The 20,515-nt window shown below is 47.8% G+C and overlaps 1 protein-coding gene and 2 long non-coding RNA genes across 6 annotated transcripts; 1 reads left to right on the forward strand and 2 right to left on the reverse strand.

Annotated features, from left to right (window-relative positions):
* The first annotated feature begins 1,345 nt into the window (after window positions 1–1,345).
* Window positions 1,346–3,048, forward strand: LOC308177922. Its single transcript, XR_013939493.1, has 2 exons — window positions 1,346–1,911; window positions 2,330–3,048. It is a non-coding gene; the product is annotated as an uncharacterized lncRNA (long non-coding RNA).
* A 1,495-nt stretch (window positions 3,049–4,543) lies between these two features.
* Window positions 4,544–20,460, reverse strand: LOC308177920 (serine protease inhibitor Kazal-type 5-like). 4 transcript variants are annotated; one of them, XM_080555822.1, is made up of 14 exons: window positions 20,328–20,460; window positions 19,169–19,194; window positions 17,982–18,166; window positions 17,424–17,487; window positions 15,841–15,968; window positions 15,705–15,756; window positions 13,526–13,656; window positions 12,869–12,950; window positions 12,306–12,373; window positions 11,227–11,317; window positions 8,823–8,950; window positions 8,393–8,456; window positions 5,257–5,309; window positions 4,544–4,794 (listed from the first exon to the last, which is right to left on the reverse strand). In XM_080555822.1, the coding sequence occupies exons 1-13, from the start codon at window positions 20,383–20,385 to the stop codon at window positions 5,304–5,306; spliced, it is 1,083 nt and encodes a 360-aa protein (XP_080411948.1). In that variant the 5' UTR covers window positions 20,386–20,460; the 3' UTR covers window positions 4,544–4,794; window positions 5,257–5,303. The 4 variants fall into 4 exon arrangements, 3 of the variants coding, with proteins under 3 accessions (XP_080411948.1, XP_080411949.1, XP_080411950.1); XM_080555823.1 differs by having other exon boundaries at window positions 17,982–18,109; window positions 20,328–20,456; XR_013939491.1 differs by lacking the exon at window positions 8,823–8,950.
* Window positions 13,129–13,519, reverse strand: LOC308177923. The gene is made up of 2 exons (XR_013939494.1): window positions 13,341–13,519; window positions 13,129–13,221 (listed from the first exon to the last, which is right to left on the reverse strand). It is a non-coding gene; the product is annotated as an uncharacterized lncRNA (long non-coding RNA).
* Window positions 20,461–20,515: the final 55 nt, after the last annotated feature.

Here is a 20,515-nt window from a genome sequence, read left to right on the forward strand (position 1 = left end):
CTTCAAGCTTCAACTGAAGGTTTGCCCAGCATTAAAGTAACACAGCTTAGATCAGTCCTGAACATGTTTTTCTCCTTTATTTAAGCAGATTTTTGTCAATTCTATAGATTGGTCTCAAAACAAGTCTCCTCAGTTGGGATCCTAGATTTTCCAAGTTTTTAAGTTTTAATCTTTCATATTCTGTACTCAGTAGTAAAAATCCTTATTTACAGATCTATTTTTGGCATGATTTAAACAGAGTGAGCTCAGCTCAGTATTATTTTTCTAAGAGGAGGACATCAACACCCTTCTCACTTGAAAAGCAAATCCACAATAACATGATTTGGGGGATTACTTAATCGAAAATTCTGTTTGCTCCTCATATCCAGGAGCTCTGCTAACATTAGTAGTTTGCAGTGTGCATCTACAAAGTTAAAGTCTCCCCAGATACCAACATTTCCAGCTATGTTGATGCCTAGTGATGTTACAGAGGTCTCTATTCATGTATCTTGCTTTCGTTACTTCCCCGAAATTCAGCCTAGATATCTCCTGCCCTGTCCCTTATCTCAACAACACCAAGTGTCAAGGACTCCAGAGCTTTGGACCAACACAGCTCTCAAGTACAAGGACCTCTATTCATCCTGATCACCATATCCATCTTTCTCAGGGCTTATTGAAGCCAACTCTATCATCAATTAATGCTGCCTGTCAGAGGAAAATGCAACTTGACAACTTAATTGCCAGACTCCGTAAAAGCTGTCACGGTCAAGCAAATCCCTGCCAATGTCCACAAAGATGACACCTGAACCTTATCGGCAAGGAGACATTATTTGCAAACCAAATCTGCAGTTAAAATAGATTGACTCAGCATGTTCTGTCAAGATCACAGCAATTGTCTTCCAGATGAGTTATTAAATTCGGGGAATGTTTGCAATAGGAGATGGATTAAAGGGACAGAATAAAAAACACCTGTCGGTGATCTAGAGGAGGAACTGGGATCTAGAAAACAACACTTCAGCCGTAGCCCATGTCTGCTGCCCCCCACCTCAGCTGCAATGCAGTGCTCGTTCACCCACATGGGCCAAGAAAGGATGTGACCCCTTTGAGGCCAGAAGGCAATGAAGCCAACCCATCTGTTTTTCAGAAATATATGCAGAATTTTTTTTTCTGTTTCCCATCCACAAACCAAGTGTGCAGATGTCAATACACCTGTGCTAACACTGAGGTATTTCTTTTAGGACCTTCAGCATCAAGGGAAAGTGTGAATTTTCATGGTGTTTTTTGTTTTTTTTTTTTTAACTTGCAACAAGTTGCATCTACATCTTACTGTTTTGAGTGACCCACTCAAGTGGAGTTGGTCATACCTTCATTTTGAGGAAAGTTTTGGAGATCTCTTCCAGCTCCCTGTCTTGTGCTGCAGTCCTGGTTGGATGGCTGGCCAGCAGGAGGTCCCCTGCAGCAGACTGGAGCAGGGCAGGTCCAAGGGCCTGGACAAGAGCTCCATGTACCAGGGAGAACCTTGCAGGACAAGAGGCATGTGCTAATGGGTGCTAAATAGGAATCCTAAAGAGAAGAGGGCCCATTCACCAGTCCCTGAGGCAAAGCAGGTGGGCCATGGAGCACAGCCTGTGATAATCAAGGGAGATAAGGTTGAAACCCATATGCAGGAGTTGTTTGGAGGGGTTCAGCATCAGGGGGACACCCAGGCAGTCAGAAGAAATGGCTCTACAGTAGAAGGCCCTCCTATGTGACTGGCGTGAGGCTTGTGCACAGGCCCTGCCGCAGGAGGTGGTAGCGCTGCCAGGCTCCAAAAGGACAGGCTGCAGGGGATTGGGAAACAGCACAGGAGTACAAGGTCTGCGAAAGGTTCTGCCAGAGTCAACAGTCCTCAGCATAAAGCCAGAGCACCATTTGCATGTCCCTTGGGGTTATGTAAGTACCTGACACTTTCCAGGCAAAAAAAAGCAAGTGGCTCACGGCCCCTGCAGGGAGCAGTTGAGCTCAAAACCCCAACAATGTTTGGGAGAACTCGAGGAAACACTGTGTGAGAAGGCAGGAGACTCATGAGCAGCCTAGAGCTGCCAATTTGTAATGCCAGTCCTGCAAAGCTTCAGGAAATGCTATGAACCACACGGGGGCCGTGCCCATTGGCAGTAAGACACCCTCAATAACATGCAATTTACAGCAAACTGAAGACGTCCCAGAGTATTAGTACCTTTCCAGGTTCATCGAAAGCTCTTTTAGTCTCGTTACAGCATTAGAGGTCAACACCAAGGGTAACCAAGACCAAAATAAAGGAGAGGGCAATATAATCATAACACCTCTTGAGCTTTTGCCTCCTCCTCTCCAGGACCCCCACGGAAATAACGCGTGGCATCACTCACATGGAGTCCCACCTGGAGCTCTGCTGCGTATGGTGCTACTGGAGCCCGTAAGACCTCAGACTGATCAGCAAAGGGAGGCTGAATGACAGGAAGGAGGGCTGCTGAAAGCAAGAAAGAGTTGCCATTGCTACCTCTGGTAGGCTCACTAACAACAGCAAAGGCGGATTTAGCAAGTCACCGTCATGGGCCTTCTTAGCAGTTTTGTAATCTGATTAATAAACCCTTATTGCCAGCTATGATTTCTGTGAATGATCATTTCTGCTGGTAGCAGGAGAAATTCAGAAGGTGCTCAAGCCCTGGCAGAAGAGGCTAGTAGGGCACCCTCCTCATCAGTTCATTGATTTTGGAACACAATTAATGCAAGTTTTATGGGTGATTATTTCAAAATCTAAATGCTTGAAATCACTACAAGTTATAATAGCGCTTTCAAGTGCACTGATTTTCATCTGCAAGAATTTATTTTAAGCCTCAAATTGTGTACTGCTTTTAAAAAAATATCACGCAGAGGTCCCTGCACATGATTTTAGCTGGAATCAGCGAGCAGACATCATCAGCGAACATTTTTACTGCCTCATATTCATCCTTCTCAAGCTGCATAAATAACATTCAAGGGTTCACCTGTTTCATCAGCTCAAAGACAAATTTTGGACCTCCAGAAACAGCTAAATAGGACCAAACCGGTGACTTTTCCCTGCATAACTGTACATGGTGGGATTTTCCATGTAGAAATAATCCGTCATAATTTATTTCTAAACCATAGTGTTTGCACACATTAAAAATCAGCATACAAAATATTTACCATTGTTTGTGTCAGAATCTGCTGATAATAAAGTCATAGACTGATAAATGTGATACATGCGGAAGTACTTTATGAGAGTAAAAATCAATTTTCATTAGCTGCATTAAGGTAAAAAAAGGAATTGTGATAACTTAATTGAAAAAAAAATCAATATATGTGAGGAGAGCCAAATTAATTGGCACTGAGTGAAATCCTGCCAAAATCTGAAAGAAAGTCACTCCAGCCTTATCTGCAACAGTGCGTATTTACAGATCAGGTCACAGCTAAAGTGGACTCAAACACTGTGTGTGTTCACTCAAGGTCTTCTGGAAACGTCCTGCAATAAAGTTTATACAAATAAGAACATATTTGCTTTAAGTAACAGCTATAAATGAAAGTACAGGAAAGGCATGCAAACCACCAATAGGTTTCTGTTAATCCACTACCACATTTTCCTTCTTTGCAAATCCCACCCAATTTTCAGGTGCATGGTGCTAATAGACCCCTAGCTAGCCCCGGGAGCATTTAGCTCAAAGACCCAACTTCATCTCAAAATAGCTTCAGAATACAGATGAACTAGATCTATCTGCAAATCAGCTAAATCTCCAAGTGAAATTTTTATTTCCTTAAATAGTTTATAAACTGTTCAACAGTCATGGAGCTTCTCTTCCCTCTCTTCCCCCTCCTGCACTGGCTGAGCCCACGTGCCCTCTGGGACTTCAGACAGCTGCACAGGACCTGCTTTGCACAAACTAGCCAAGGCAGAAAGGTGACCCAGAACCACGTGGTGGTGGTCCACAGGCCACCAAGGTGGGCTGCTGAGCTTTCTGTTGGCCAGCACAGCCTCAGAGGTGCCGCAGGCCAGATGCATGCTGTGGATCCCAGAGACCTTCCCAGCCGTGCCCCTGATCCAGCAGCCTCACGCCCATCTGACATGACCCATCAGGTGCATCTGCTCCCCAGCGCTTCTCAAAGGTGAAAGGGCTGGAAGAAGGCACTTACTGCAGCAGTTAAACTGCCTGCACACCTGGTTTAGTGTTTTAAAACAAGATTTCCCTCTGCAGGCTTCCAAATGTAAACCAATTAAAATCTCAAAACAACCCTCTGAGGTAGGTAAGCATCTTTTAATGTCTGTTTTACAGGCAAGAGAAAAGGGCCAAGGGGAGGTGAAGGAATTTACCAAAGGCCCCGCATCTCAGAGAACCCAACCCCTGGCCCCTCCTCATGAAACCCAGACCACACTCTTCCTCTCTGGGTCTGACATCTTCACTTGGCATTTACGGCAGCAGATGCACCCCAGGGGCCTCCGTGATTGCTTACTGCCCAGGGTACGCATGGTGACAAGCCGAAGCAGGGACTTGCACATCCCTCCCACGAGGCTCAGTGAAGAAAAGTGACAGGACGCTGTGGAGTTATCTTTATTGTAGAAGCACGCTAAGACACAGCGAGGCGGCAGAGCCCGAGCCGAGCAGCAACCGCAACAGCACGCATGGGGCCAACTTGGGAAGCCACCACTGGGTCCCCGCAACTCTTCGCCCTCCACCTGAGCAAGGACAGGCCCGTTTGCTGCAGAAGGGGACAAAGGTGACTCCAACAGCGCCAGGAACTCTGCAGCTCCTCTGATGCTTGACATCAACTCTTCCTTTACTTGCCCTAGGGAGACAGGGAGAGACAGTTTCTTACTGTAGCCCCAGAAGGCAAAGGATCTGTAAGGACCACCAGGAAAGCTGGGATACTCTCAAGGACTCTGTGCCACCCCTGCCTCCTTGTGACGGGGGAATAACAGCAGTCTGTTCTGCCAGCATCCTCTTGCCCCTGCAGGGACAGCAGGGGAATGGGCAGAGCCCACCACTGCAGGGACTGAGAAGTCCTCATGGAATTTGCACACTCCCATGGGCTGAGCTCCCTTAGCGGGGGCTTCCCCTTCACCCCTCCGCTTCTGCAAGGACCCACACCTTGCTCCCAGGCTGTGGTGAGGGGAAAAGAGCACACTGCAGAGCCCTTTGCCCCAGCCCTGCTGCCTGCCCAGGCAAGGTTTGACACCCAAACCCTTGTGACACACCGCCCCCACAGGACAGGCTGGCCAAAAGGGAGTAAATTACTGTTTCTCTGTACCTTTGGTGACAGCTGATCCCTGGTATTTGCTGGCAGTCTGAACTCCGTTACTTCTGGAAAAAAAAAAGAGCAAACAATAAGCCCATCCCCAAGCACAACACTGTTGTTACACTGGCAGAGCATTAGGACCTGCGTGACATCCCCTCTGGCCAGCTCAGAGGCTGCACAAATCAGCTGGGGCAGTGTGTGGCACTGTGGTAGGCAAGTTGGGTCACTGCCAGACTAGAAAACAAGACAAATTTCAGCCTGAAGCTAGGTGCTTTCCATACCCACTATCTAGCAGAGAAAGGTCCTGTTTTGTTTTTTTTTTTTTCCTCCTTCTTCTGCCTTCTTGAAGAGAGGAATAACAAAAAGAGCACTGTAAATAAATGGAGTAGCTCGTTGAAAACCTGGGATTTGTCTGTCTGTTCTTTAGGAAACAAATTAAAAATTGACATCCCCTTTTTGCCTGACCTGTTAACTAATACAGGCAGACTGGTGTCTATTGCATGGGAGATTTAGGAGAAAGAGGAGAAAGCCTTTGAACAAGAAATTAAATTGCAAGAGAGAGCATTAAAAGTGAAACATTCTGGGAAGACCTACAATTAATAAACCCACATGACACAGCATAGCAGGACATAGTGGCCAGCTGGTCTGCTAAAAAAATATCTAAGCCCTGGACTCAGCTACACTCCTCTGCAGTAAAGCAGAACCAGATCAAAGGAATTTGGTTATGGCACAGACCTTGCATGGGAGGCAGGAGCCCTGACGCCAGACAGCCCCAGGGCTCTCTCTGCAGGAAGGTTTTCCACCACATCAGTGCACGCTGTCCAGATGTACCCTTTAATGTCGGATCTCTCTCAAACCACACTGCTCTCATCCCTTCCTACAACCACCCCTCCCTGATGGCAATCTGGCCAACATCAAGGGAGCGTTGCCAGCAACTCCTGGAAATTCAGCAGGAGCTCTGCTGGCAGGTGTGGCTGCAGGCACTGAGCTGGGAAGAGATCAGGCAGCTTGGACACACATTTTGTCAGGCAACACAGCACCTCCACAGCTAATTTCAAAATAAAACTCAAGGAAAAATGATGTGTTTTTTAGTAGCAATTTATCTTTTTGAAGTTTAAAGAAGTCTTTGGTCCTTTGCATTTTCATTCTGCATATTGCAGCTGTCTAAAAGCATTTCTGATGCCAAAGGCACTGCTGGAGCTGGTCCCCTCCAGGTTTTTGTAGTAAATAGTGAATACCTGGGTTTTCATGCATTAAAAGGCATGTTACCATGCATTTCAGTGTTAAAGAATAACATTGATCAGGGTATTTTTCATAAGCTTCCAACTGAGAAATAAGGGAAGTCTTTGATGGACATGAGGTTTCCCAAGGAAATGGGCTTCCATCAATTTCTAATCTGATTCTTCAAGTGACACAATATACATAAAGAAAGAATAACTCATTGTTCAGAGGGGTGTTTTGGCCTTTTTCAGTGGAAAATCTTATCATTTTCCTTTTAATTGCTTCCAACCCTCCTTGGAATAATTTTAACATAGCTAAAATTGTCTGACTTTCAGTATATGGCGTATTGCTCTAATTGCAAAGACTTGAGAGCTTATCACAGCTTGGTAAAACATGAAATGGTAAGGAATCCCAATCCAGGCACAGTTCTGAGGGAATCCTCTGTTTTTTTCAGTTGCCATGGTACACCCAGTCTTGGCTGTCCCCAGCAGCGTGAGCACAGCCCCTGGCAGGTTTGCGTAGTGCCTCTGCTCCCAGCGTACATGAGCCAACACTGACTTTATCACACTGAAGGGCAAGACACACAGACCTCCACTACAGTCACAGGCAATTTTTTTCCCTGCACTACAATTTCTTCAGATTTAAACAGTGTTGAGAGCATTATGCTGCTTCACAGAAGAACAGGAGCTGGGTTGCTTCACTTCCAACATCTTGGGGATCTACAGGCATCCTGGCTCTGAGCAAAGGAGGGTAAAACCCCTGTGATGGCTGTTTTGCATTATAAAGCCCTTTATGCCAAGGAGGGTGGTGATACTGTTTTGCCTACAGAAACATCAATAGCAAATTCATATTAAGAAGCCAAAGTCCACATCCAAAAATTTATAGAACTTGCCAGTTTGTCTTGATATTTTGATTCACTCCAGGTTTAGAGTGGGACAAATATCAGCATTTCCCTAGGGATTATTTATTTATTTTCTCAAGAACTCATGCCAACACTGAGGTCAGTCCTGCACACCCAGGACACGCAAACCGAGAGACCCTGGCTGCAGATCAAAGCTCCGAAGGCTGTTAAGCTGCCACTGAGAAGTCTTTGAGTCATCTGCTATGGAGGAAATCACATAAGGTTCAAGACCTTTCCCAAAAGTACGTCACCTCATGAACAGTTTTCACTTCCCAGCCATCCCCATGGATATTATTTGGGAAATGAGACCTCTATGCTTTATGCAATTCTGGACTTTTTGGTGTCACCAAAGTCTCAGGAGAAAAGCTAGATGTTTTCCCAGATGTTGTGTCACTCTCTTACCATATGGTCTAGGTAAAAATATGGGGATCATGCCTCAGTTAAATCCAAGTCTGAACCTATCTGAATGCATCTTGAACATGAGTACCCCACTCCCAAGGCTCTGGTGCTCCCACCACAGACACAGTGTGCAGGCTGGGACCCCAGCACACATCTGGAATGAGGGTGCCACAGCAGGGAGGCATATTGGGTGGCCATTTTCTCCACCTCCCAACCACCCGCGCTCCAGCAAGGAGGGAAAGAAAGGAAGAAAAAGGAAGAGACCAGGGGCTCCGTTGCCCCTGTGACCCTAACGCCCTAGCTTGTTGTGCCATGTGGCAGAAGTGCACCCTCAGAGCATGGTTTTAATTAAGCCATTAGTTCAGTTAACCTGTTAGTTAACCTGCCTACCAGGTCAACATGTGGACTCCTGGCTGTTGCTGGGCGAGCACAGCAGGGCAGGTGGTCACCAATGGCCACAGCTTCTTATTTTTCACTCTGTCTCTGTGCTGGGTGGGGAAGGGACAACCTCTCCATCACAAACCTGGATCAGGGCCCCACGAGCTCACACAGTGCCAACAGAGAACTTTCACAAGGGAAAAGGAAAAGACTGATGCTCCCCCAGCCCGGCAGTGACACACTGCTTACCATTTCAGGGACAGAGTTTCGGCATTCACCTCGATAGTTTACTGTGATGTAGACTGACGCTCTCCTGCAAAGGGAGGACAAGACACTGCTTATTATTCACTTGCAGTGCCACAGCTCTCTGCCATCGGCATGATGGTCCTCTGTGGACTCCTTAATACTTTGATGCTACTTCCAATTTGATGGCATTTATTACTCCCCAAGCAATCTTATGATCGGGTAGAAGGGGAACAGGGGACTCTGGAAAGTTGTGTATCTTAATTAGCTGTCATCAGATTAATCTCAAGCATTTTGATCTATGTTTGCTTAACAGCAAGGCACCAAGGACACACTTGATAGTGAGTCATGATGTATCAAAACAAACACTGTGCTGCAAAAGACACTCGGGAATGGTGGATGGCCCTGTATTACTGAAATCTCTCCGCCTACTCACATGGCAGCTGAACACAAGTCACATTCATTTTTGTATGTTTTCCCATCAGTGCCACAGACGGGTTGTGAGGATTTGTTGCAGAAAATCCTTCCACCCTTTACCCCGTGCAGAATTCGATCACAGTCCAGCTGAAGAGAGAAAGAAATCACATTTGGTGCTGGTTCTCTTGCAAGACCTTCCTTTACGCTACTTAACAGTGCTCGCAAGCCAGGCATTGCCCTGAGGCCCCTCTGCCCTGCAGCACATCCATCACACCTTTGGCAAAGCTACGTTTGGAAAGAGGTAACACCTCCTGTTGGACCAGGCAGCCCAAATCTGGGGGCCAGAGCACCCCTGCCAGGCACAGACCTAGAGCTGCTTGCCTGACCCGCCTTGACACTTTGGTCCAGGGCACATTTACTTCTCTGAGGAACCATGAGAAAGCAAAAAACTTCTGCTACCTGTCCCTAGCTATTCTTTATTAGGGCTTTCATGCCTGTTTCTTCTGCAAGACAGCAGACACTCATTGCCAAAAATGAAGGAAAAGCCTTGACAAAGTAGTCCAGTCACCCGAGGGTGGTGCAACACCGTGCGACTTGACACCCATGGAATGAGGAGACGCAAGCACGTATGAACAGCTATGACTAAGTGTGCCCTCCTGTTTCCTCTTAGGCATGACAGCAGGAGCATCTAAACACAGCTTTTCGTACAAAGCACATGTGGCACAGCCAGGAAAAACTCAGAGCAGTAGGAGCAAGACCTCTCATGCTTAGGTCATCATCCTACAAGCACACCAGCACAGACGTTTGCAGAGCCATGGCAAGTTTCAAACAGATCAGAGATCCTGCAGCCTGCTCCCTGCCATGCAGGCCCTTCCCCAGCCTCACTGCCCACCTCTGCACCAGGGGCCAAAAAAAAGTCCAAGACAAAGGAGCGACTAATGTTTTCCCATACCCTTTCTTTCTCCAGGTCCTATACAAATGTGTCACAATGACTGCGAATGGCGCAATCAGAGAAGATCTGCAGCCAGGACAGGGAGGACATCTCACCTCCTCTCCCTGTGCCATTTGGCACAAAGAGATCATTTATTGCCTTGCTGGAGTCAACAGCACTATGGAGTGGGAAGCACCATGCAGAAAGGAAGGTTTCTTGCTGGGCGGCACAGTGGGTTCGGTGATATCGGGGTGCTGCAGCAACACCCTCTGGTTAAACGTCACTTGCTAATTTCATTAATGTGCTGCTTCCTCCCTCATCTGGGTAATCAACGATGACGTGAAGACAGACAGCGCTGACCTTTGCAATTCCCTGCCAGATGCCTTCCTACGCATCAGACACCGCTGCCTGTGGTGCGACCCACGCGTGTGCCACCACCGCCTCGCCAGCAGCACCACATCATGCAGGGACCAGCATCGAGCGCTGCCCCTCCTTCAGCTCTGGGAACTGGAGCTCCCTGTGACAAACCCCACAGATGGCCCTGGAGAGAGGAGAGGGGCAGGTTTGCTCTCTGAATCACCTCTCGTCAGTCAGGCTGATCAGCATCTGCTCCTCCTCTGGAGCTACCAGGAAATACCACTAAGCCCTGAAGCAGACTGGCGTTACTATGCCTGATGCTTCCTCTGGAATGCATTAAAACTGCCATACCAGAATAGAAAAAAAAAAAACAGGAGCTGGTTCAGGAATCTTTTTTCTAATAGCTGTCAGTGACAGAGACTTCAGAGAGTTAGGGGAGTTCATAGTCAGGTCCCTCCAGCCCCACAGAAAAGCATTTCCTATCCTTTCCAAAATGTTATTTAAATTGCTGCATTGACTATAAGTGGCAGGTCATTTTTTTTTTTTAATCACCCTAGCTCTTGGCAACACCCTGTGACAGCAAGATCCACAGGTTAGTCATCCTTTTTATAGTAACTTATTTTCTCTTATTAGTTTCATAATTTCCACTTTAGCTTCATTGAAACTAATGCATTTTCTTTTTGCGGAGACAGGGAGAGCACACACCCCCTTCTTCCTCCCACGTTACTCCATGCAGTCATTACCTATTGCTCAGTGTGCCCTCCTCCAGCACTCCCTCCCTGCGCTGAGCCTTGTCCTTGTCCCCGGTCAGCCCCAGCCCTGCTCAGGGTCTTTGACTTGATATCTTCTCAGCACTCAGCGGGGGACACCACCATCGCTTCCCTGAGCTCCAGGCCACCACCACCACCCCCAAACCTGACATACACCTATAACAAACCAACTCCAGCAGCAGAACTGGCCTTAGAGGCTCCCATATGGCCACATCCAGCCTCACACCCCTTTTGTGCCAAGGGACAGCGGCGGTGTACGGACTCTGCCACCCAACTCAAACCCTTCCGAGGACACAGGTCCCAGCACGAGTTTCGGGGTGACGTTGGGAACAGGAGCAGCCGCTGAGAAAGGGAGCTGGGCGTACCGGCTGGTAGGTGTCGGGGCCTCCGCGCTGTCCTGGGCGGCCAGGCGCCGGGCTGCAGTCCCCACCGCTCTGGGCCGAGTTTCCTTGCGGGCTGGCAGGGAGAAAGAGCACAGGGGCTGCTGACGGCACAGCCCCTGCAGTGCACAGGGAACCTGGTGCAGACCCACCCGCCCCACCAGTCCCCACAGAGCTGCTTGTGCCAAGGCAGAGGAGGTCAAGCAGCCCCTGGCCATGTACCAACAGGGATAAACTGTGCCCTGTGCTCAGCCCAGCCGCATCACTGCCCCGGGGGCTTAACTAGAGTGCTTTAATGTGAAATGCCATTATTCTGCACTTTTTTGACAGGGAGCTTGGCTTGCCATAGAGCACAGGCAGACCCTGCAGCAGGCCTCTCCCCACCTGCCTGTGGGGAAGTCAGCAGCAGGTCCCCATTACAGAGATTATCCCAGGAGAGTCAGGGAATCAGCTTTCTACGGCATTTGCTGCTACAGAGAGGGCTCTACACCCTGTCTGCCTGCTGACACTGCTGCGTTGGGGGAAACGAAGGGACTGCAACAGCCAAAACCAAGAAATCTCAGAGCTCCTCAGCAAAAGCTTTGAAAAAGCAGCAACTGATCCCTACTCAAGTCTGGTGGCCCTAAAATCCAGGGGGACTGACCAGTGCCCAGAGAGCACGTGGGACAGCAGGCACTGCCTCCCAGACAGCACGTGAGGATGTGCTGGGGCCAGGCAGCAGGACTGGCTGCCAGGAGGCAGGCTTTGATGGACAACGTGTCTTGAAAGATTTTGAGCACAGCAATCACCGCTTTGTGTACAGGAGAAGCAAGAATGCCTTTGAAAAGGAGCAAGGGTTGCACAAGAAACATGCCCTGCTCTATGCCTAGCTTCCCCATTGCAGACAAGTGCTGTGCTGAGCACCGCAGCTCTCGCTTCTCCATCCCAGGTGATGCCCTTGGGTGCAGCTGAACCACTCCCGCCCTGATTAACCTCCGAACCACCCCTAGGAGAAAGCATGCCACGCTTGTGGAAGGGGGCAGAAACCGGTGCCGAGGCTTGTGGGGCCAGGCTGCCACGCTCACCCTCTGTTCGTGGAGAAGGGCCGTCTGTTGTTCATGCCCTGCTGAGACCCTGAGCCACTGCAGCTCTTCTGCAAAAGGGGCAGGAGCACATTTGTCAACCAGAAACCGAAAAGTCTTTGATATGAGCAGAGAAGCAGGAAGTTACAGCAGCTCCCATCCTGCCCCATCCTCCTCCCAGACCCAGGGAACTGTGAGGCTGGCTCTTCCTGAAGAAGCAGCTCTGAAGCTTGCTCCATACAGGGTTTCATTCCCACCAAATGAGCTAACAGAACCATGGAGATCCCAAACCTGCTCTTTATCTCCCATGTAGCATCACACCACCGGGACAGCAAGAGGGGCTGTTCTGCCAGGTCCAGACCTGGCCACCTTTTGTATGTTCACACACATCCATCCCACTGCAGGGCTTGCAATACAACCTGCTTTGCCCCCACCATCAGCTGGCTCCAGCATCCCGAGCCCTGGGGTCACCGCAGGCTGAGCACGGGCAGTCCCTGGCCATGAGGATCCCTCAGACCCCCCAGCCCGTTCCCTGAGCTCAGGGGAGGCTCTGAGCTCGGTCTCACCTGGTTTGCACATTCTGCAGTGAGCGGTTTGTTGCGCTGGGCAATTCCACCAGACTGGCCTCCTCTTTGGGCTTCTTTTTTGCTGGAAGAAGAGGATAGGAAAAAAGAGGGAGCGCTATGGCAGTGCAAGTGCCACCAGGACCTGGGGCTGCCCCGCAAACCAACGTCATGTCATTAGGCACCAGCTGCCCATCCACAGACCCTGTTCCTGGTGGCCCTGCTCCTAATTCCCTCCCCTAAGCCTTCTCCCTTCTCCTCACCATTCCCACTGTACGCTACATCCTGGATCCAGGTGGCTGCTTTCATATCAGGGCTGCTTCTGCATATGCTCTATGGGAGTAGAGAGAGAGCATCTGGAAGGCAAAGTACACGCATGGGAAACTCCTCGGGAGCTGCCCGCGGCCGACAGCCCCTGGGGAAGGGGTTGCTCTCTATCAACCCTGCTTCTCCTCTACTCCCCGCTGCTTCTCACCTGCCCCTGGGCCCTTCTCACCAAGAGGGAGGTAGAAAGAGTGGCAATAGCCAAAGCCCTACGGCAAGAGCACCTCTCGGAGGGCCACTGGGATTCGGGACTCTCCCAGGCGTCGCCCAGGTGCAGAAGCCGCGGTTTCACAGCATGAGGTTTTCCTCTTTGCCGTTGCTGGAAGCTATACTCACAACTTCTCTGCACACATGAGACACTTGTTGGTGTGCTGCTTGCCAGAGGAATCCCGAACAGGGTCATTCTCCCGTGTGCAGGACAGCCGTCCTCCGGCCTCGAACTGGGAGCGATACTCACTGCAGTCATCCTGCACAAGGAGGGAAATGGTTAGGGCAGCCCGTCCTCCCTGCCTTGTTGACCTGATTCTTAGAAACCTGGGGTTTCCTGCCAGGAAAGCACTGAACCATCACAAGTGCATCACAGGGAAGGCTGGGTGCGAACGAGAGAAGAGGGTGTGCAGTATCAGCCACTTAGTATATAAACAGAGTGAGTCAGAAAAATGATGGGTGCCTCTGCCTGCACAGCACGTGTCAGGAGTTTTCTACTACAGCCTGACTAATTATTGTGCTCCATGTTGGGCTATCCAAAGCATGCCAGTGATGTGACCGATAGGTAACAAAGCCGTCCTACTTCTCCCGCCATCCTTAGTACACAGCTTCAGCTTTTATCCCAGATCTTTGCTCAGATAATTCCACGTACAAAGCAGTACTACTCCCCACAACCAACCACGCTTTGGGACAAAAGCACAATGCAAACATCCTTAAAAGTCCCTGAGCAGTAGAAGGCTGTTTGGAGAGAAGATGATTAATTTGTTCCCTGCTGAAAGTCACTGCACAGAAACTATGTTAATTTGCCCCCGTTATGTAACCTGGAGGGAAGCATTCGGTCCCTCCAGTTTCAGCTACTGGAGATCCTGCAACAGCTGATCCCAAATAGCAGATATTGGAGATGCATACCTGGATCCCACTTACATCTTACAAATAGGTTTTAACATTTGCTATTTTCTGCTCACTTAGTACACGAGAGGTTTTGGCCACCTTGCATTAAGGTCCTTAGCAGGTCAGTGGCCTCCTCCTTTGCCTAGAAGTCACCAGGTCTCTGTGCCCTGGGAGGATTTCCCCCAGCAGCACACCCCAGATCCCTCAGCCTCCCACTCCTCAGCTTTGCTACGGGACTAACACTGGCAGCCACCAAGAAAACCACTCAGAGCACACAAACCCACACCTTCCTGCTGCCCAACTAGCCATGGGGAGCAGAGGCACAACCCGACACCAGGTGAACCAAGCTCCAGGTGACCCCTGGACCTGCTGTTGCCTCAGAGACTGATCTGCTTTTCCCCTAGCAGCCTCTCTCAAACCCTCTCCCTTTGAACCAGTATTTCTGGAGCTTTGTTCACAGCCTGACCTCTGCTGCAAAAACCTTGCTGAGACATACATTTGCCTTTTTCATGGGTCTGTCGCATCCCTGACCCACTAATAAATGCAGGGCTTTCTCATCCTTTGTCATTTCTAATTGATGAGTAGGAATTCTCGTTAATCACTGCCTGTGTGATCTTGCACTCTGTTATTACATTTTATCTTGTTTCTATTACTCCAGGCCTCAGCACTATCCAATTAGTCCTGAGTGATCTGCTGATCCTTCTCTGCTGATGCTGCCTCCCAGCTTCGCCATCAGCAAGTTTCACTCACACTTCCATTTTTTTGTGCCAATGTCATTAGGAAAAGCACTAAAACAGGATTATCCCCAAGACTGAGGCTTAAGGGGACCGCACTAGTCCCCAGTATAGCAGAAATCAAAAGGTAAGCATTGATAAGTACCTCTTTTTTTCATTACTGAATTGCTTTCACCAGGAAAGCATCACCGCACAACAGCACAGTGGCTGCATTATGAGAGCAAAGTTTCCAATGGGGAAAGCTAAAAACCGAGCTACCCTAGAGACTGCACAGGGCTGAGCTCTCCTCCCACAACATAATGATCTTTGGAGCATCTCAGAGCACAGATTTAAAGCTTTTTGCCCAGCTTTTCTTTTTAACTTAATTAGCACCCTCAGCAGCACTGGCTTCCCCATCCTTTGCCAGATGTCAGGACAGTGCAGCACACACTTTTTTTTTTTATTCTCATGGGGTTTGTCCCTGTGTCATTAGATCTGTGGGTCAGTGGAATAGACCATAACATTCAAACACAAACTATTTACTCAGAGGATTAAAGAGCGTCAACAAGAAACAAGCAGGGAAAGCAAAGTGGATCTCCAAGTGAAATCACTAGAGACAGAGCAACTGAGTACAGTAATGCTGCCTCTTTATCTTGAATGAAAATCCAATAGAGTTGTCTATTGACCTAATACTTAAATCTCACCTTATCTTTTCTTCCTCTGGTTGTAGTTGCTTTCTGCTCATTCTCCCTTTTGCTGAAAGAGAAGCAGGATGAGAAAGTGAAGAAACTATTGCTCCAGGGAGCCCCAGTAACAGAAACAGTGGTTTTCTCTACTCACAACTTCTCTGCACACATGATGCACTTATTGCTGTGCTGCTTCCCCGAGGAATCCCGCACAGGGTCATTCTCTCTTGTACAAGAAAGTTTCCCTTTCTTGAACAGATCCCGAAACTCCCGGCACTCATCCTGCAGAAGCGCCAGAAACGTGGTTTCACATAGACATGCTGACCGCGATGCATCTCCCACAAATCCACAAAGCATCACGCGTCCAATCAATTACATTTCAAACACAATTTGTTTCCTTGAAGCATAACTCACTGGCAAGCCATAAATTGTTTGCCTGATGTGTCAGTTCTTAAACTGTAGCATGCAGCATAAAAATCTCTATTCTTAGATGAGCACATTTATCATCTCCATCCAGGGTAGACTTATTTCTACTTCTAATAGAGAAGACATGCAAGAGCCTGCCTGAAGAACCTAGGTTCTGCTCTATGTATAAAAGCAACAATGTTGTTAATTTTCCCATTGTTAGTGAGTAAACACACTACCAAGAATTTTAAAAAGCAGTGGACAGTAGAGAGATGAAGCTGCAGGCATTAAAAAAAATGCCTTGTACAGCTCACACTTCCAGGCATGCAGGAATAATAGGGGGGCATTTTTACCCTCCACATAACATTATATATTAATTTAAGGAAAGCACTCTTTCACAAAAATATTTTTGTAGCAAAACCTGCTTAAGTGTTTCAGCCTGTCCTTTACTTTCTTCTGAGCAGCTTTCGGGACAAACAAATAGGCCTGCAGCACCAGTAGCACATGCTATGTGCGAGCCTTTAGGATCCTTTATGCAGCACTTTTAAGGTTATCTGCCACGTGGTCTGTAACACATTTTCCCCCTCACAGTGCGTTTGGAAGAGATGGCATTGCAGCTTATCCCAGATCTGCAGATAGGAAAGCCCAGAAAATTACTTGCCAAAAGCCACACTGAATCTGTGGCTGAACAACGAAATGCAGGGTAGGTCACTGCCTGACGCCCTGGAGCGGTCCTTCTGCCTTTGGGACCACACACTGGCAAGTCTGATGTTTAAAAAAAGATTTCCCTTCGATCGGCTATGTTTTACAAATCATTTCAATTACCTGGACAGACCAGATCAAGAAAGCTATCCTACTTAACCAGGAGGTATAAAAAAATATATCCCTGTAACCAACACTATCTGATGAACACCAATTCTCTCCTACACAGGATGAAAACCCAAGGCTGGAAAAGACAAGTCCCTCTACATAAAGACATGCTGTCTAGAAAAACAGCTGTGGGTAAAAAGAAACCAGCCAGGTGCATCGACAAGATAAACAAGGCACAATTAGAGCCAGCCTGTCCCACACCCTGCCCTAGTCAGAGCTCACATGCACCATCACTGCTATTAATTATTTGCCGAATACCAGCAGTGTGCTTTATAAGCAGGAGACATCTTCCTTAGCCTACACTCTGGGCCAGGCACAGAACATATGTACTGTGTTGGTAACTGCCTGATAGGGACTGCAGGCAGGGAAGCACACGATGAGTGGGTTGGAAACCAACAAGGCCATGCCACGGCATCGCCCCGCTGCTGGTGTCCCACCAGAAGTAGCGATGCTTCACCTCACCTCTCTGGAGCTCACGTCCCTGTTCACTTCTCCACCACTCCCTTTGTTTTTTGAGTCTCTTTCCCTGCAAGAAAGGGAGGTGTGAGCGACAGAGCAGCATGCAGCCCTCAGACGTAAAACCAAAATAAGTGGTGATTAAAGGCCAGCCCTGCCAACCCCACCTCCCCGTTGTGCAACGCAGCGGGACGGCCCGGGACTCGGGGCTCCAGCCCCGTGAGACATGCCCGGGGTATTTAGCATCTCCTCGTAGGTGGCATTTTGCCATCTTTTCTCTCTGCCTAACACCCGGGTGTTCCATCCCATTCGACATCATCTACAGGAACAAGAAATGAAATCCACGTGTTTTTTTCTTCCCCGTGGACTTGTTCCTCACAGCCTGTGCCCCCCGCAGCCTGTACTATCAGGTGCAGAGCACTACCAGGTGCGCAGGTTTGCTGAAGATCTACAGACAGATCTGCCTGGCCCAGGGCTGCAGTGCTCGGATGGAGCCTCCCAGGAGCAAGCACTTCGCTACGGGACGAAAGGAGGCACCCGAGGGGCCGGGCGGCCAATACTCACAGCAGTCTCTGGCACATCAGGCACTTGTTGAGGTCCCTCTTGCCATCCGGGCCGTTGATGGGCTGCTTGTTGGTGGGGCAGGAAAACTTGCCGCTGCGAAGGAGGGACCAAATTTTCACGCACTCATCCTGAAACGTGCGGAAGAGGGCAGTCAGCGGAGGGTTCCCTCGGAGGCCATCGAGATCCTGAGAACAGTTCATTCACATTTCATTTTTGGGGTGGTCTGTGTGCTCTGGACAACAATGAGCTTCTCACACCAGGGTGGCTACCACGTTCCTTGCCCCATCCCTCACCACAGGCTGTGCCAGGAGCCCCTCTTGTGGCTCCCGAGGCAGAAGAGACAAGAAGAAAGTTCAAAGCCCGTTGCAAGGGCCATTATTCATGAGAAAAGGAATACGCATTTAATTTGCATACAGCTGCAAATTGCTACCCGCTGCAGGGGAGGACTCTATATTATAAAGTAATTCAAGAGCAGCAAATAAAGCCCTAGAAGTGCCAGCGGGATGTGAAAGCAATGAATCGGCCAGAGCAGAGTAAGTGAGGAGAGATTCGGGTGCAAGGGATGAGCCATAGAGAAGCACGATCTTCTCAGGGAGCAGAGCACCAACATTGTCTAATGTGGCATCAGCCAGTTGCCTCTTCTGCCGGGGAACTGCAGATGCAGGCTAGGGAGAATCAACGAAGCATTTAGGGGTTTGGGTTTTTTTGTGTTTTTTTTTTTTTTGGTCTACTATATTTTCCAAATGGGTCTTTGCTAGGGAGAGTCAAGCTTGTTTGATTAAAACATGAATAGAACTGACTTCTCGGTCATTGAATCAAATCATTTTCTGAATCTCAAAGGACTTTGCTTAATTCTTTTAATTATCAGACTCAGAAAAGGGGGTTTCTGCTGGATCAGAAGCAAATATCATTAGAAATATAGCTCATGCCACTTCTAACTTCATCCCGTAAGACTTCCAGCTCAGAGCAGTTTGGTGCACTATGCTGAACATACACTGCCAGCTAGAGCCATTGCTGATTATAAGCATGTTGTCTCTAAACACGGTGAAATTCAATCCCTGTTTTCAGCCCTAGAACAACAGTGTGATCTCTCAGTAGTTTGTCTGAATGACTTTGCTTAAAGCGGGCATTAAGCAGCGTAGTTGTCAAAACAAAAGGAGAACCAAAATAGAAAAGGTTGGACTCGCCTTAATCGAAGCTTGGCTGGCAACATCTGTGGAGAAAAAAAAACAACAATGAAACCATACAAAGTCTTTGAAAGGAAATTTTTAAAATCAAAAGCCTTTAATTAAAATACTTGATGCAGTTTCATAATCCACTCAAATACCTCTAAATAAAAGCTAATCCAATACATTATTGTACATTGATAGAAAGGACTGGGCATTAGAGACTTTCTGGAAGATTGCATTTTTTTGCAATTCAAATGCAAAAACAAATCCTTTTTTTGTGCCCCCCCCCCCCCCCCCTACTGCGTTACTTTTCACAGTCTTAAAATCCCAATTTCAAGGATTGTTTGATAACTGTTTCTCTATTATTCTACTCCACTGCCTTGGTAGTGGCATCAACCTTACCCAAATACTTTTAGCTTTCTTCATCTTCACATAAAACTGGGACACTGGAGCCAGCCCGTAATATCATTGTTTATCCAAACCTTCAAATTCCTTTTCAAGGCCCATTCCATTTGCAGTATTTCTTATAAATTACCAAATTAATGAGTCAGTAGATGAGTTGCTGATATGTTTCTTTCTACTAAGCCATTTAGAGCAAGTATAATATATTTCATCCTTTTCTCTTGCATCATCTGTGGCATCACAGGGAACCATCAAAAAATCCTCCATCAGCTCTTTTCCAGTATAAATAGGCAGCAAAGTGAAAGACCATTACATCAAGCTTGAACTCCTGCTGAAGTTTCTCTACTGCAGCCATATGAAAACACATTCACTAGCAAGAACTTTGACAAGAAATTCCCATTTTTCCAAATTCACCAAAATATACTTTTGTTCAAAATTAAACATTTTATGTGAAAGTCCAGCCAGGTTGGAAATTTGTATTCTTCCACATAAACTGGGGTGATTGGTTTTAGGGTTTATTTTGTTTTATTGTTTTTAAACTGTTAACCCTACTAAATACATTTCCATCTATTGGTGGAACTTCACCATTTTCACGTGCAAAAGAAAAAGCAATTATCAAGAATGTGTTAAATAAATATCAATCCCCTAAGTGGTACAGAAAAAATGGTCTTCTGTTGCTCCTTTTAAAGAGAAAGGGCTCTCTAATCCTCTATTTCGCTGTCTTTAAGTGCTGTACCAGGCCCAGATTTCAGCACAAAGAACAGAGTTTACTAACCTGAGAAGAAGCAGAAAAATGCCAGAGCAAGGACCACCGAGGCACCTTCTATTTTCATGGTGAGGGTGGCGGCTGTTTGCCTGTGTTGACTCTATTAGTGCATTGCTCAATGAGACCCAAAGAAAGGGCTCAGGTCAGATCACGTATATATAGATGACCAGATTCTCCGCCTTCGTTATGACATAATC

This window comes from Anser brachyrhynchus (assembly GCF_964034855.1).
Source record: "Anser brachyrhynchus genome assembly, chromosome: 14".
Taxonomy (NCBI): domain Eukaryota; kingdom Metazoa; phylum Chordata; class Aves; order Anseriformes; family Anatidae; genus Anser; species Anser brachyrhynchus.